Raw genomic sequence first — 18,026 nt, 5'->3', positions numbered from 1 at the left:
ACAAACTGTTCATGAGCATTTCCACATGTTCTTGTCTATAAAACACACCTGTAATGCTCGTTTCCACATTACATTGGGAAAAAAGATTGCTCCTACCACATGTCTCTCAAGGCCACCTTACTGGGGTACTCTGTTTGCCTTCAGCGAGGAGTGTGAATCCTCAAACTGGGGTTACCTCTCCTGCAAACGCCGCCTCTACCATAATATCTACGCGTTTACCAACCTTCTATTTTAGCATTTAAAAAACTATTGCCTCGATCTCTTTGTTTTGATCTGTAACTCATCAGTAATGCCTAACAAAGATTCTGTTATATTAGTATTAATTACATTAAGTGGTGTAATCATACCCGAAACTCATGGACAGCTGTAAATATAGGGCCAGATGTACGACCCGTTTTTGCATGCGCAAACGGGTTTGCGACTCGTTTGCGCATGCAAAAACCTACAGGGCCATGTACAAACCCTATTTAGCGAGTCCCAATTTATTTGCGACTTGCTAAAAAGGATTTGCGACTTGCAATTAGGAAGGGGCGTTCCAAGGGCGTCCCTTCCTAATTGCGACTCGCTACCCTATGTAAAAATGTTTTGCGACCCCAATTGCGGTCGCAAACCAACATGGAGAAAATGGCCTCCCCATAGACGCCTGTGTGGTCGGTGTCCCACCCAATCACAACGCTGCCATTTCAGCGTTGTGATTGGCTTAGGGAGGGAAAGGTATGTTTTATTTAAACAAATTTATTGTTTAAACCCCCCCTCCCCGTGTGACCCCCCCTTCCCTTGCAACCACTGACCAGTCTCCCCCCACGCGACCCCGCATCCGCCCTACACCCCTGAGCCATGCAGGCCGCTACTGCCGCCCTACACCATCCTGTAATGTAGTGGACCCCTCCCCGACTGAGTGAGGGGCCCTCCAGGAGAACAATTGGAGCTGGTCAAACTTTGTTCGTTGCCATGGGGCTGTGGAACCCCAATGGCAGCCTGAGATACGGGTCTGCGTCCTGGAGCGAGCCGCATGTGACTGCCATCCCCGATTGCAATGCTGGACTACAGCTGGCATTAAGAAGCCACCACAGCGGGCCTGGGCTGTGCTGTATTTGCGAACGGACCCTCGGGTGCCGATTCCGGGTGAGGCGCCTGGGTACTGCGGTGCCTTGGCGGTGGCCCGCAGGGTGAAACTGTGGCCTACAGAGTGCCGTGGCAGTAGGCCCCCTTAAGCTACCTCTACAGACACCCTTCACAGATGCCCAGAATTGTATGGTTTCTGCGGTGCCGGGGTGGGACGGCCCAGGCCCATTCTTCTCTTCTCTCATCCCGTCTTGTCACGAGCAGATGGGAGGGGGGGTGATAGCTGCAGTGAAGACATGTGGCCACTAATGGGGTACATGATTACCTCCTACTGAGCCACTGTGAAGAACGGCAGCCTTCCTTTGTGGCGCTGAAGCTTAACATCCTGCTGCCTACAGCCACAACCACCAGACAATTACTACCTGCAGTAAAGGTATGTTCATACTGCTGGGATAGTAGAGCTTTGCCCGGCAACCCCACCCAAGGAGCAGGGGGGCAGCGCAGCACACAGAACCAGGCTAAGATACACCAGGGACATACGAAGGGAGTAGACATTCTCCCCCCATTCAGACCCCACCACCCCGTTGGCCTGAAGGTGCAGCATTAGCAACCCTGCAGCCATGCTTAAGCAATGCAACCCTAAGGAGGGTATAGACGGAGGGGGTTACACAACCTCGCTGTTGCCCTTATGCAGCAGCAGACATGTAGGGCAGCAGTGCTCACGCCAGGGCTGCACAGGCAGACAGATACAATGAACTCCTAAAGGCGGTCAAAGATGTAAAAAACAGCTGGAGCCTAAGCTGGATGCCTTGACGGGTGAAATGGGCCTGTTGCAGGGTGACCAAGCCAAGCTGAAGGATGGATTGGAATCCAATGAATCAGCCTTAGCAGGCATACGGCCAATGGTAGATATGCAGTCCCAACTGAAGGCCCTACAAGCTAAAGTGACTTTGCAACGTGGCAGAGCAGACAAAGTAGAAGGCCAAACACACCGTAACAATATCAGTGCAGAGAGGCTCTCGGAGGGAGCAGAGCGCCCCAAATGGACTTATTTCTTTAAGACTGGTTACTCAACACTGTGATGGGTGGAAAAAGATTTACCTTCTCAGTTGAGCGAGCCCACAAGGTCCCTGGCAGGGCACCTCCCCTGAAGGCTTCACCCAGATCAGTGGTGGCAAATCTCTTTAATTATCGAGGCTATGATCAATTCTTCCTGCACAAAAGGCCCCTGGTAGGTAGATAACAGTCAAGTGAACATTTACCCAGACTAGAGGGCAGATGTGCAAAACCAACAGGGTTCGTTCCTGCCGGTCAAACAGAAAATTTGCCAAGTAGGTAGACTCATGTTCCCATCCAAACTACGTGTCATAGACTCTGGACATACTTTTTTCTTTATGATGCCAGTCGAGGCCTGAGAAGTGGCTGGAATCGAAGCGTGTCACCCACTGCCATAGTACGCAACCGCTGTCCAATGACCAGTGTCACTGGAAGCCCCGACGGCGGCAACACAGAAATCCCACAGGCAGGCCTACGGAGGAAGAGGGAACAAATGACCGTACACAGGCAATAGCTGAATTTGAATCTCTTCATAGTCAGTCCGCAAGTTCGCTGGACTACACGGCCGTCTCCCTGGAAAGGGAGCTGGCCCTTGCTCCAGAAGACATCGCAACGGCACTTCGATCATATCCTGCTCTCATTCCCATGAGTGTGGACCAAGTGATCTGAACGGAGGCACTATATCCCTTCTCATATTTTTATAACAGGGTGAAATGTTTGTACGGGAAAGGAGGACCTACTCACAGCTAGGTCGCAGGCGTGGCATGGTCACATCTAACCGCACATGTATATCCCTCCCCCATATTCTGAAGGGAACTTTTCCTATTGTTGTACTGTACGGTTTATATTTGGTACAGGGCTTGTAGCTGTCCCCTCCTGGGGATAGGCGGTGGGGTTTATGTTGTTGCCTTATTTTTTGTGTATGACCTGACAACAATACAGTATCAATGGAAGGGGGGGTCTGGGACTACCGGTGGACCTGGGGGGCCTCATTGATTGGGAAGGAGAGGGGGAAGACAACACACCAATCATGACAACACACTTGACAGATTCTCGCCCTACATATAACATTATGACCTGGAATGTGCGGGTACGCTTACCTCCGACAGATCCACATAGCATACTTACAGGAAATCCACATGAAATCCACATAGCTTCTTAGGCTCGGCCATCGTTGGAGAGGCCAGATTGTTGGCATCTTCAATTCAGCATATAGGAGGGGGGTGCTTCTGTGGTTAGCGCCAGCAGTGCCGCTGGGGATCACATGTAAGATGGTGGATTCTGAGTGGCACTATGTGGCAGCTGAGGGGAGACTAGATTGTGCATCGATCACACTAGTGGTGCTATATGCCCCCAACATTGGTCTGTCACAATTCCTCGATACATTAGCCCCCACAATGATACATGATAGAAACCCACCGAGTATTGGGGGCGGAAACCAATTGTGTACAAACCTCTACTCTGAATAGGTCCATACCTCCACTGCACAGCACTGAAGCAGCTAGAACTGCATGCACCTTCGTAAATTAGTTAGGGCACAACCGCCTGATGGATGTGTGGCGTTCCACGCATCCCATCACAAGAGAATAGTCCTCCTTCTCCCCATCCAGCAATTGCATACCAGAATCGACCTTCTTCTCTGTAACCTTGACATGGCTCAGTTTGTTACAGCTACTGAATACCTAATCCGCACACTCTCCGACCACAGCCCTCTCAAGGTGACGATAAACTGGGACAGACAGCAAACACCCATTCCTACCTGGCAGTTACACACACAGGCCCTGGATGATACTACATTTCCTGAGAACATAGGCACACACCACCCAATTGTTTGAAGAAAATGAAGGAACGGCGTCCTACAGAGGGGTAAAGTGGGATACCTTTAAAGTGATCATGCGGGGAATATGCATCAAGACTGAGTATGGTGAGAAGCTCATACTATAAGGCTAAATAATGATTAAAGAGCATTCTATACGTGAGGCAGAGTTGTGGGTTGAGAAGCCATGGATAGGCTTGGGAAATTGAACTATATGTAGCCAAACAACATGTAGAGGGAGACCGAGTAGGGTGCATACTGGCTTGGCTGTTGCGTTTGGATGCTAACAGGCCCCAAAAAAACGTTAATAGAACCTAGAGCAGACACATCCTCAATGCACAAGTGGACGTTAACACAGTCTTCCATGACTACTGTAGCTCCCTGTATGAGGAATGGGGTCATATAGGGGATCCTAACGGCAAGACTATCTGGATAGTCTGCCAATACCACGCCTGGACACCCTGCAACCCCACTCTCCTGATAAATCACTGACAGCAGACAAAATATGACTTGTGGCAGACCAGATGGTGCACAATAAATTCCCAGGGATAGATGGGCTCCTCAAGCAGTTTTACTCGACATATAAGACGTTCCACACCCTGAGGTTACTTCAAATGTTTCAGTATGCCAAAGATTGGGCCGCTCTACCCATGTTTCTATGAGAGGGGTTGATCGTAGTCCTCCCCAAACCAGACTGTGATCCGGTGGAGGTGTGCTCATACAGGTCCCTTTTTCTTCTCAATACAAAATATAAGATTCTTGGGAAGATAATGTCTGCTGCCTTACCAACCTTAATTGGTGCACCACGAACAAAATGGTTTTATCCCAGGGAGGAATACGTTTCTCAACCTGAGACGCCTCTTTCATCTCATGGAGGAACACCCTCAAGCAACACCTCCCCTTGTAGCGCTTTCCTTAGACATAGAAAAAGCCTTCGATACACTGGGTTGGCCTATCTACAGGAGTGGTACTCAGAATGGTCCTAGGACACGAGATACTGAAATGGATAGGTCTCCAATACGCTAATCCAACTGCCCGAGTTTGCACGGATAGGGAAAACTCCTCAGCCATTTGTTGGTGGATAGGAGCACCAGGCAGGGTTGCCCACTCTCACCGATTATATTTGCCCTGGCACTTAAACCCTGAGAAGGCTTGTTACACTAATAGGGCCCACAACACTAGCGAACATCATGGGACACCCCCTCTGTGAAAAAGTGCCCTCTTTCTGCATGGTTGCCCCCACTTTTTGCTGAACTGCTGATGTACTTTGACTAAGTGTGACCTGGGCTCCTGCCAAGCAGGTACCCAGGGCCTATGTTCTTTCCCTTCAACTGTATTGAAGACAAAACCCAACTGACACTCTTTGGCCATAGGTCAGTCCCTTGTAAATGGTACCACAGGTACCAAGGGCACTGTGGCAGGGAAGGCCTCTAAGGGCTGCAGGACTTATTGTGCCACCCTTAGAGGCCCTGTACGTACGTACGTACCTACCTACCTACCTACCCACACACACACACACCCTTTGCAGGCTGCATGTTTTGGTGCAGAACAAAGAGAAGAGTCAACATGGCACCCTGTGTGCCATGCCTACAACCCACTTCCCTGGCATAAGTCATCCACCCCTCTAGCTGGGTGCACAATACCAGTAGTGAGTGTACAGGTGCATGAGCCCTATACACCTACAGTGTCTAAGTCAATTATTGGACATTGTAAGTACAGTAATGCCATTAAGAATATATAGTGCTGGGAGTTTGTCATTACGAACTCCACAGCACCACAATGGCTACACTGAAAACTGGGAAGTTTGGTATCAAACTTCAGCACATTAAACCCACACTGATGCCAGTGTGGGATTTAATGAAAAATGCACACAGAGGGCATCTTAGAGATGCTCCCTGAAAAGCGACCTAACACTGGTGTGCAGGCTGAGTGGCTGCTCACCAGCTGCCACCACCAGACATGTTTCTGGACCCCTGGGCCGAGAGCCTGCTGCTCTCGGGGTCTGAAACAATGCGCATCCTGGGACGAGGTGCCAAGCCTCCTACCCCAGGATGGGCAGGGTCCACGAAGGGGAAGCTTGAAAGGCTTGCTGCCTTTGTGAGCTTCCCCAGGCACTTTGCTACTTCCAGCAAATGGCCCCCACTGGTTCTGACCCCACCTTGGGCGGGAGAATTGGCAGGAAAACCAAGTGAGTAAGGCAGGTGTGCCCACCTTTGCCAACCCCACCCCTCAGGTGGGGGGAGGCGAGGTGATGCACAACTCTCAGTCCCTCCCATCTTGCAGATGGGGGGACCCAGCCAACCAGAGCGAGGAATATGCCCCCCTCCCACGGGAGGGATTCATAATAGGGGGTGTACCCACCGAAAGGAAGAGACCCATCGGTCCCAACTTTTACTTACCGGTAACGCCCCTAAATCTAGTATTTAGGGGCCACCCTGATCTTTGCCTCTTCAGACAAGAAACAACTACAAGAAGAAGGACCAAACAGCCATGGCGAAGCTAAGAAGAGGACGACGCCCACTGACTTAGCCCCAGCCCTACAGGCCTGTCCGCACCTCGAACCTGCAGAAGCGAAACTCCAGTGTGTCCTGCAGCCAGCAACTTCAAGAACCCCGAGGACCTGCCCTGCTTTCCAAAGAAAATACTTTTTCTCCCGTGAACACTGGATTTGTTCACCCACAGACTCCAGCTTTGGCAAAATCCTCGAGTCTGCACCACTCTGCACCCGTCGCCCACGGTCTGAGTTCGAGTGGCCCAACACCATGAGGACATCTCCCCGGCAATCCTGACCCAAGATCCAGTGATCCCGGACCTGCCTCAAGTCTCCAGCCGACGCCTGCAGCCTCAATCCGGAGGGTCCCCCCCCAACCGTGACCAGGAACTGGTAAGAAGATCCGACCCTAAGACACACCCCTGCACCCGACGCCCCACGGCCTTGGGTGGCCCAACCGACGGTGTCCAGCCAACCCCCAGCATCCCAACTTACCTCTCCAAGTGGTGGTCGCTACCAGAAGACCTTCGTCCCTGAGCTTGCAGTGTGTTTGCAAACCGGAGAATCCCCATTGAAAGTAAAAGGGCACCCAGCGGCAATACAGCACCCTGCAACCGGCCGCCCTAGTCCCGCTGAGGGTGTACCTTTGGTACTAACTTGAACCCCCATTTGCCCTGAACTCAAGTCCCGGAGCTTTGCTCTCACAACCTTGTGGCATGCTTTTGAGCAGTCACCAACCGGAGGCCCCCTATCCCCCGTTGAATAACATTGGGCCTCAGCACTCTGCACTTGGCCGCCCTAGTGCCGCTGAGGGTGCTTTGAGAGTGTGCATCCTCGACCCTGGGAGACTCCTGAGTCTAACTCCAGAAAGCTAACTCCCACAAAAAAGTACTTACATGTGAACCAATAACTCTATTTTCTCCCCTAGGATAACATTGACTGTTTTCTATGAAAAAGTTTCTAAGTGTGGAGTTGGAAAATCTATCAAAGTCTATATAACTGTGTACAAATAACCAAAAACGCATTTACTTACCTGTTTACAGGAAACATCCCAGTTTAGTATCCAGGTATACTACACCGTGTAAAAAAAGTAATCTTCACAGCAATTTACATGACATTCTATTGAAAAGTCATTACAAAGAATATGTACAGAATTTCAAGGTATTGCACTTCCAGTAATTCTACTGTAACCAAACCAAAGTATATATACAACTGCAATTTAAACTGTATTATTACTGAAAAGTATAAATCACTTACCTGTGCCAGGCTTGCTTGGTTCTTAGAATATTTTTGATAGAAAGCAAATTGGTCTGAGTTCAGTCTTTGAGAGTGTGTAATCATTTGCTGATTGAGTGTGTATACAAATGCTTAACACCATCCTCTGATAAAGCCTTAATGCTCGCCCACACTACCACAAATAGAGAGTAAGGTGCTATCTACTTTTACCTCTGCCTACCTTTGGGGATCCACTGGACTCTGTGCACACTATACCTCATTTTGGTATAGTATATACAGAGCCAGCTTCTTACACACTCCAGCCAGATACCCTACATTGTTTGCTGGATCTGACAACACGCAAGAACAAATATGTTACCAGGTTCGTAGTCCTGGTATAGCCTGGTAAAATGCTGCCTAGTGATGGCGTGGAAGTCTGCTGTGACCTCATTCTCCCTGTGGCTTAGAGGCCTTTTCAAAGGGGCGACCACCAAGGCCACAACAATGGGACGCCTGGGACCCATACCTGAACATACTGGCAGTGAAGACAGATGGTCAAACTGACTTGAGGCCCTGCATATGTTGACTTTCATGGTCTTGCACAGCCGTTATTGACGGTTGGGTGTATCGTGGTATGGCGGGTGGCGTAGCATATATGGCTAAGTACTAGACATTAGGGCCTTGCTTCCCGTCCATCAACACCGTTAATATAGCACCTCCTATCTTATTCTCTAACCACTACAGAGATCCTCCGGGGCCTTCCCCCTACCCAGACACTGACTGTGACTATTGAAAGATTGTGCTCCTCTAGAAAGGGGCAATAGATATATATCACTCAACCAATGTATGGGTTATGCCCAGTTTGGGCAATGGTGAATTATTACTATTTGTTCCATATTACTGCATTAGCTTTTATGTGACAACCGCTGGGGCGCTCTTATCCTGATGGCCTACCAACTATGTAGAGGTGGAGAGGTGTGGTGCGGCAGCCAGGGCAGCTGTCTTCAGCGCACAGGGCTCACGGTTCGATCTCCGGCGGCAGCTCAGCTCAGCACATGTGACTCTGGGCAATAGCTCACTTAATTTCCACAATGGCCCCCAGCGCCTTGAGACCCATAAGGATGAGTAGTTTGCACTTTACAAATACAGATTTATATTTATGTAGGACCTGGCAATGGTAAAGATGATTGCACACACCGGTGTAACGTTTGCTATATACTATCATATTGTGTGGACAAACTATGTTCTCTATTGTATGTTCGGATATGTTGAAAACTTTATAAAGAACTTCTGTGCTAAAAAATCAAGGCGGCGGCCATAAAATAATGGAATTAGATCTGAAACAGGAGCTTGGGAGAAGCCACGTCTGCATCAAAGATCTTTACTAGTCTATCACTTTAACCAATCCACTTGCAGTTTTTTGAGTTTGGTGCACTTCTTTTTATGGATTTGGCTCCGAAATGTCCCTTTGGAGAGGACCGCTGTTTCCCTCACAACCACACTGCAGTTTGACTCCACTGTAAAGTATACGAGGCATCGCACTGTTCACACATCTAAAAGCAAATAAAACAACTAACATGAACAACTTACAAATGACGAGGGCAAGAAGAGGACGCCAAGCTCATAGGAGCGGATCATCAACTGGGTGCCGTTCTTTTCCAGAGATCCCCAGGCAGCTTTTGAAAGATTTGCACTGGAAGCGAAACAAAACGGAAAGAAGTGAAGAGACTTGTGAGGCGGGAGGAGGACATCCATTCCATCAAAGTATGTGACACTGGGAAAACACCGCAGTTCCCTAACTAGGTCCCTGTGGAAACTGGCTGTCAAGTCACTGGGCAGTTACAAAATGAACCAAAATATTCAGAGCAGCAGCCGGCTCACCACTGCAGCAAAGAAAACTAGAAAAACCAATTACTTAAAATCTCTACAATGAATCTTTGCTTTCAAAGTCTAACAACACATACCAGAAACTCACTCCCGTTATCCTGCTGTAACAAAGAGGAGTGAAAGGCTGCCCAAGACTAGGAATTAAATATCACTAAACACTATTACACAAGCAGGAGCTGCACTATCAGGGTGAAAGCCAACACGCCACCTCTACAGTCACTGGGGATTACTCAAAGTATAATACAAGATAGCCAGGTAGTAGGGGTTGGGAAGGTGCGCCACCTCAGTGTAAAATCCATAACCAAGCCATAACCATCCATTACAAATGCAACCCAAAAAAGCCAACTAAAACCTCTTGGAAGAAATAGTACATAGCTCATAGGAAAACCCCATAAAGTAACCTCATTTAGATTGCTAAAGAAAAGCTACCTCTCTCCACACTCCTTGCAAAGGGTCTTTTATTAAAGCATAACGAACACCAGTTTCTGGGAACAATATAGTATTACTGCTCTTCTGAACTTATATGGTGCTAGGAAGGGACATTCAAGTAGAGTTATCGCATGCATAACAAAAGTACTACTGAAAAAAGTAGGCATTTTTTTCCACATTTGCAAAAGGTTAATAAACAACGAGAAATTGTAAAACACGTTACTTTCCTTTGGTGTTACCTCATCTGTTAGAGACTCTATCTAGTTGCATGTTTGTTACCTTAGAATTATCCCCAGGCATCAGACTGGATCTGGAAATTTTCGGTAGATGGCGTCGTTCGACTCTGCGTGACATTGTCTGCCGGAAGAGACATGTGCAGTGCCTATATAGGCGCCACTCGGGCGTACTGACGTCAGTTTCTTTTCGTGACTTTCCACGGCAGGAGAACAGAGCCACGAAGAGAAATTACCACTAGTGTGTAAAACTAGGCCCCTGAAAGGGGAATAGCCCTGTCCCTAGAAAATCCGTTTGTAGAGCGGGGAGGATGGTTGTGTCAGTAAGGAATCTGTGGCTAGACAGAGTGTCTACCAGTTAAGGCGTTACTGAAGGTAAATAACTTGTTCATCTGATGAAGACTTCTAGCTGCAGAATCCTTACCTTAGAATAGATACCCAAGCAATACCTTCCCAGAGGTGGGTCTGCTAAACTATTTCACACCAGTAAGTTCAGAAGGACCTAAAGAGGAAAGTGCCCATCCCGATGGACCGCACTGTCCAGGTAATAGTGTTTAGTGAATGTATGCAGAGTGGCCCACGCTGCTGCCTAACAGATGTCCAGGACCGGGACTCTGCATGCTAACACAGTGGTCACAGCTTTTGCTCTGGTGAAATGAGCATGTAAACCCTCTGGGGGTTGTTTCTCAGCCAATGCGTAGCAGATTTTAATGCAGGGCACGACCCATCGGGAGATGGTACATTTCTGCACAGCCTTCCTTTTCTTGGCCCAGACATACCCCATAGAGAGTTGATCCTCCACCCGGGACGGTTTTGTCCAGTAAAGGTAGAATGACAACATTCTTTCTGGGTCCAGTGGGTGGAGTCTCTCCTCTTTCTTAGAGGAATAAGGCAGAGTGTGTAAGGTAGGCAAAGTGATGGACTGGTCTACTTAGAACGGGGTCACTACCTTCCTCAAAAAGGATGCTCGAGTCCGAAGAACCAGTTTGTTGGGGAAAACAAAATGCAGGGAGGCTGAGAGGACAGTGCCTATAGCTCACTGACCCTCATTGACAGATGTAATTGCCACCAGAAAAGCCGTCTTGATTATGCCTGGGCATGAAATTCCGCTCCACTCGTAGAGTTTGCAGAGCTTTTTCAGCTCCGCATAGCGCGTGGAGGTCCGAAAAACTCTGCATATCGGAGTTTTTTCCTCGCTTGCGCTCGTCAACATTAGGTTGACGAGCGAAGAAAATCTTACATCAGACCACCTCTCTGGCGGCATTTCTCAATGCTTACAGTCACGGATGGCCGCTACTGCTCGCGTTGAGAAATCTTCCGTTCACGTTGAGGAAGTCGCTACTCAAGGAAAACATCTTCCCGCGAGCTGCAGAAAGAAGCAGCGTCCTCTTGCTCTGCGCATGGTCCCATTTGTGCTGATTTTCCAGCATGGGACAAACACCAGGCGCTAAAAATCGGCACAAACGGCTTAACGAATGCACTCCGGCGCTTGCGGAACTACGGGTAGCACTGAAAAAGTTTTTGGGTCACTTTGTGGAGTTCCGTGTAGTGGAACTCTGCGAACTCCGCTCAGGTCTAGTCTTAATGTTGAGGAGCCTAAGAAGACAACAATGAAGAGGCTCAAAGGGAATGCACATTAAGAAAGTAAGGACCATGTTAAGGTCCAATTGAGGCAGGTAAGGGATTAACCTGTTTCTCAGCACACCTTGCCACAATGGCTGGCGTATGCAGTCTTGGTGGAGGGATGCCGGAGCTGTCAAGGTAACATCACAGACTTCGGGCGGAAGATCAAAAGCGGTCAACTGTTGGATGGTTGACAGGTTCGGGTGGAGAACCCTCCTCTGCTGCTGTGACAGAAGATCCTCCCGATGGAAAGCCTGATAGGAGCACCAATAGCCATGCTCAACAGCTCAGGATACCAAACTTGGGCCCGACCGTTCCTGATCTTTTTGAGAACTCTGGGCAGGAGTGGTGTGGCCGGAAAGGCATACTGGAGGCCTGAGCTCTACTCGAGATGAAAAGCATCTCCTCGCGGGACACACCTTGGAACTTCCAGCTCGCAAAACTGCTGACATTGCATGTTCTTGGCGGTGGTGAGCAATGGATGAAAGAGACCTCGCAGCACCTCCGGTTGGAGATACCACTCACGGCCTTCTAGACATCTTCGGCTGAGTTCATCTGCCCTGTCATTCTGAGATCCCGCCAGGTGTTGAACTACCACGGATATTTCCAGACGCTCCAGCCATGTCTAGAGGTGCAAACCTCTTGGCAAAGGGTCCACAACCCCACCCCACCCTGTTTGTTGCAGTACCACATGGCGGTGGTGATGTCATTGAACACCTGCACTAGCCTTCCCTTGATGGAAGGTAGAAAGACTTTCAATGCCAGCCAGATTGCGCGGAGCTACAACATTAGTCTGGATTCCACCACAGTCCTCTGCCACTTCTCCCAGATAATCTCCCCATCCCAGGAGTGATGCATCTGTCACTAGTGTCTGGTTGGGGAAGGGACAGGGGTCTGCCGCTGATCGACTGGAACTTTAGGTCCCACAGCAGAGACCACATACACCAGCGGGCATATGTCACAAGCAGGAAGCCAGGAGGCCCAGCAGCCTCAGAGCAATTTTCACTGAAACCCAAGATAGATGCTGAAACATCGGTATCATTACCTAAATATCCTGTATTCACCTGAACAGCACTGCGCCCAGAACAGCTCAGAGGAAAGGGAGCGTCTGAGTCAGAGTGCAAAAGGTCCGCCGTAGTCCAGAGGTGGGAGACAATGGCCTGGGGCAAGCCCGCCTTTAACAGCCAGTCACTGAGATAGGGGAAGACTAGCACAACTGATCTCCTCAGATGATCCGTAACCACCGCCACCACCTTGGTGAAAACCCGAGGGCACTGGTAAGGCCAAAGGGGAGCATGGTGAACTAAATGTGCTAGTGACCTACTGTGAACTGCAGGTAACATCTGTGGGCAGGCAGGATGGCAATGTGGAAATATTTGTCCAGCAAGTCCAACACTACCATCCAGCCTTCTGGGTCCATGGCAGACAGGACTTGCGTGAAGAGGTGGTCACGAAGGGGAGGGAGTAGCCCCTTTAGACAATCTGGAGAACACAGCGGTTGTATGTTATTGTCCTCCAGTGGTGCAGGTGATGGCGTATCCTGCCTCCCACTGGTTGCCCATGATGGTTGGAGGCAAATTAAAGAGGCTTGGAGGCAGCGGCTGCCGGGGAAGTGGTGGACTGGCCCGACCTCTGGCTGCCTGACCCAAAGGGAGCTATGGGTACTTCGTCCTTCAGCCACACAGGGGCTGGGAAGCGTACGTGCCATGGTGGCTGGGCAGGTAGAGACACACCTGGAATCTCCTTCCGTGGACACGCAAGGAGCAGAAGGCGCACTGGGGTTGGCGAGGAGCCATGGAAAGGCTCAAGGACCTGGCCGTAGCTCTGCTATCCTTGAAGCATTTCAGCGCTGAGCCAGCCTTGTCTCTGAAGACACAGGAGCCATCAAAGGGCATACTCATAAGTGAAGCATGGACATTCCCAGAAAAGCCAGTCATTCTCAGCCAGGCGTGGTGCCGTAAGGCCACCAACGAAGAAACAGATCTGCCTAGTGAGTCGGTGGTGTCCAGTCCGAATCGGGAATGTCAACTTAGCTGCGACTCTCCTGTCAGTAATAGCTTGGGAGAGTATGGCTTGGGCCTCCTGCAGTACCACGGGCAGCACCTGCTCAACCAAATCCCAGAGTGAATGGGAGCAATGGCCCAAAAAGAATGTGGTGTTCACTTACTGCTGTGCCAGGCTGGTGGAAGAAAACATGTTCTTGCCCAAGGTGTCCAGCCTTCTGAATTCGCTATCCGGTGGGGTGGTAGGGAATATGCAAAGATTGAGTAAGGAAGTGGAGGCTTGGACCACCAAGCTCTCCGGGTAGGGTGTCAGATAAGGAAGATGAGGTCCCCTGAGACGAGGTGTTGGTGGTAGGCAATTGTCCTGTTCACAGGAGGCCCTGTGCAGGGCTTGGACTAGGCCCCTAGCAGGACATCCATGAGGACTTCATTAAATGGGAGAAGCAGTTCTGACTTACGGCTGAAGCACCTCCGTTATGATGTTAGTCTTGACAGCCACGCAACTGAAGGTCCAGGACCTTGGCTGCCCTCTTCACCACCATAGCAAAAGAGGCTCCCTCCTCCTTAGCCACAGTAGGAGAGGAGACCAAGCCAGTACCTGGGGAGTTGTCCAGTCCACTGGCATCCGCCAAATCCTAACACCAGGTGTCCTCATTGGGGTCTAGGGGCTGGTATTCTCCCAATCATCCCCAAGTCCTAGCCCATAGCAATAGGGCTCAGGCTCTGGCCTGAAAGGAATTGATTCAGTCAGAGTCTGAGTCAACGTCAGACAATGCCCATCAGGCTCCGTATTAGTGTCGGGATAAGAATTGGGACGGCGTTGGCAGTGGGGCCAGGGAAGGTCGAGGTGGCTTGACCAGCACCTGTCCAGATCCATCTATGGATCCAAGGGGTCCGATTGGTACTGAGGGAGAACCTGCCAGCGGAAGAGCAGTCGAGGCACCTCCAGAACCCATGGCGCCCAAATGCACTCCGGCAGAGAAAAGCCACCCAAATATGAGGTGCATGGTCTCACAAAATTCTCATAGTTGGGCGGGGGTCACTTAGGCTCCCAGAAACTACAGGCGGTGTGAAGACGGTCCAGGTGCAGGCTCAACCATGGAGCCAGGCCTCGAGTGTTAAAGCTCTCTGTTTCGTCGGAAGACTTCGGCGGACGCGGCGAAGTCGAAGACCTCTTCAACTTCTTGCTCTTCTTTTTCTTGTGGGACTTACTGGAATGGGACAACTTTGACTGCAACGAAGATCAAAGGCTCTGTGACCGATCCTGGGACCATCCTCTCAACTGGGATCAAGACCATTGTGGCGTTGCACATCGAGTGACAAGGAGCTTAAGGGATTGTGCCGTCAAGGCCTTGGGGTGCATGGCACGACAATTGTCACAGGTCTTGGCATCGTGGTCACGCTAAAAGCACGAGAGACAGACAAGGTGCAGATCCATCACCGATATTAGTCAATGACAGGCGCCACAGGGACTGAACACAGCCTCACTCGTTGACATCCATGAGACAAGTCTCAAAAAGCTTCGACAAAAAGTCCAAAAAAGACAGTAAAATAAAACTGAGGGTAGCTCTCTTCGGATCTGCGCTCACAGGCGCAGAAAGAAAATAACAGTAGTCAGTGCACTGGGGTGGCCCCTATATAGGCACTGCGTATGTCACGATCCTGACGATGCCTTGCAGAGTCGAACAACCCCGCCTTCCCCAGAGGTACTGCTCACAGAAAATTTCTGGTTCCAGTCTGAAACTTGGAGATAATTCTAAGGTAAGGAATCTGCGGCTAGAAGTCTCTATCCGATATATATGTTTTACAGTAGGAGAAACATATCACTACCAGCGTTTACTCCTAGTATTAAGGAACCGGGGTTAGAGTTTGGTTGATGGGTACTCTGCCACAAACATGACGGATATCCTGTTCGCCTTATTCGAAGTGCATTAGGATTTAACACACTTGTAATAAGGCAGACGTTACGTTTGTGGCAGGTCACCCGTGCGACCAAGGATTTCCCACTGCCCACTATATTTGCACTGGACTCATCAGACAAAGTAGAGATCAATTACAGTTCTGAACTGTAACCCTCCTCTATTTTGTTAAATTGCTTGACTGCTAGAATTCCCATATTAAATGGATTGGAATCTTCATTAAATGTGTGGGACTATCAGTCTGCTAAGGGAGTATTTTGACATGAGTTTGTGGGGACTTTACCGGTCATCCTGCAAAGAATTCTGAAAAAGTACCATAAGACTTATTTCTATCAATTACTCAATATGTAACAGGCGAAATGCAACTTTACCAAGCCAATTCATTCAGCAATATACAGAAATAGCTAGTTTGCTACGTGGATTTGTACAGCGCACTATCACCAGGGAGGGTATCTTGGCGCTGAGTAGGTGTGTTTGCCTAGCCCTTCCTATGGAAGGGTAGGTTGGTTAATTGAAAAACCAGGTCTTCAGCTTCTTGTAGAACTCAAGAAGAGAGGGGGAGTCTCTCGTGTGGAGTGGGAGGCCGTTCCACGCTTTAGGAGCCATGTAAGGGAATGCCTGTCCACCTGCTCTTGCTCTGTGTTTGCACTGGAAGTGTGCGAGCAGGAGTCCTGTGGATCTGAGATGTCTGGTTGGTTGATGGAAGGAGATGCGACTGTTTAGGTAGGTGGGGCCTAAGTTATGTGGGCCTTGAATGTGTGTGTGAGGAGTCTGAAATTAGCATGTTTGTGTATCCGGAGCCAGTGGATCTCCCTCAGCTGTGGTGTGACTTGAGTTCTATGTGGCTGATTAAGGATGAATCTGGATGCTGAGTTCTGGGTAGTTTGTAGTCTTCTAGTGAGTTGCTTGGTGATCCCGGCATTGAGGGTGATCTCGAAGTCTAACTTGCTGGTGACAAGAGCATATGTAACCGCTTATCTAGTGTTGCTTGTGATTAATTTGAAGATCTTCCTCAGCATCTTTGGGTGGAGGCAGCCATTGACTTGTGCTGTCATGTCCAATTTGCTTCCAATGATTATTCGAGGTCCCTGGCACGGGTGCAGGGTGTGGGTCTAAGTTCAGCCGGGCACTGGTTCGAGTTCCATGATGAGGTGTCCTTGCCTAAGATCACTGCTTCTGTCTTGTCAGTGTTGAGACAGTTGGCTTTCCTCTAGTTAGCAACTTTGGTCATGCATGCAGGGAACATGTTTGTTGTGTTGGGGGCCTTGACCGAGATTGATTGTACGAGTTGTGTGAGAGGATGCTGATGTGTGCGAATATGACCAAAGAGATCACATATGCGTTGAGTGTGGGGCTGAGCGATGAACCTTGAGGCACTCCACAAACGAGTTTGCGGGCTTCCAAGGAGTAAGGTGCCAGGCATACAGGTTGTGTTCTATCCTTTGGGAATGAGCAGATCCAGCAGAGCGGGTCCTTGAATTCCGATCTTGTGCAGGTGTTTGATGAGGATGGGTGTGAGAAAGTGTCAGATAATGCAGAGAGGCCCAGGAGAATGAGGGCTGCCGTGTTTCCCCTGTCAAGGATCATGCATGTCATCTGTGGTAGTATAGAATGCGGTTTCTGTACTGTGGTTGGGCTTGAAACCAGACTACGTGGTGTTGTGGAGCTGGTGGTTGCTGAGGCGTTGGTTGATTAGTTTTTTCTAAAACTTTCACTGGCTATAGTAGAAGAGAGATGGGTCTGTAGTTGGAAAGTGTGGCTTGGTCAGCGGATGGCTTTTTGAGCAAGGGGCATGACAGTAGCATATTTCCAGGTGTCTGGGAAGGTGGCTGAGTAGATGGAGGTGTTGAGGATGGGTGTTATTGTGTGTACTGAGCAGTAGGAGTCCTCTGGTGAAGGCATGGTGGAGGCAAGTGTCAGATGGGTATCCCCAAGCAGATGGTCTTCATGGTAGTGGTGATTTTGATAGTGGTGATAGGCTATGAGGTCAGGGTTCAATCTTCAGCTGTGATCTGAAGTGGGGTTGTGATGGAGGATGGGTCCAGGTGAGGGTAGCTGAACATAGAGGCAAAATTGTTGCAAAAGAATTCCGAGAGCTTGTTACAAAAGTCTTGTGAGGGGGCAGTGTTGTTTGTAACAGCAATATGCTAGTTGAAATCTTTGATGATGGTGAAGATTTCCATACTATTGTTAGTGCCGGCGTCGATGAAATCTGCAAGAGCTGTGCTCCTAATGTTCCGTATCTGCCAATGTAGCGTATTAGGGCTGATTTGAAGATGTCTTTAATTG

At 49.4% G+C, this 18,026-nt stretch overlaps 1 protein-coding gene across 5 annotated transcripts in view; it reads right to left on the bottom strand.

The window, feature by feature from the left end:
• The window catches only part of TDP1 (tyrosyl-DNA phosphodiesterase 1), a 984,975-nt gene that overhangs the window by 311,782 nt on the left and 655,167 nt on the right, over positions 1-18,026 (bottom strand). For all 5 annotated transcript variants that reach the window (XM_085626517.1, XM_085626518.1, XM_085626520.1 and 2 more), the window contains one exon: positions 9,234-9,336. In XM_085626517.1, the coding sequence (XP_085482643.1) occupies positions 9,234-9,336 (103 nt within the window). The remainder of the gene's footprint in view (positions 1-9,233; positions 9,337-18,026) is intronic.

Source organism: Triturus cristatus, chromosome 9 (assembly GCF_964204655.1).
Source record: "Triturus cristatus chromosome 9, aTriCri1.1, whole genome shotgun sequence".
In the NCBI taxonomy this organism is placed as follows: Eukaryota; Metazoa; Chordata; class Amphibia; order Caudata; family Salamandridae; genus Triturus; species Triturus cristatus.
This window is presented reverse-complemented; position numbering and strand designations above follow the sequence as displayed.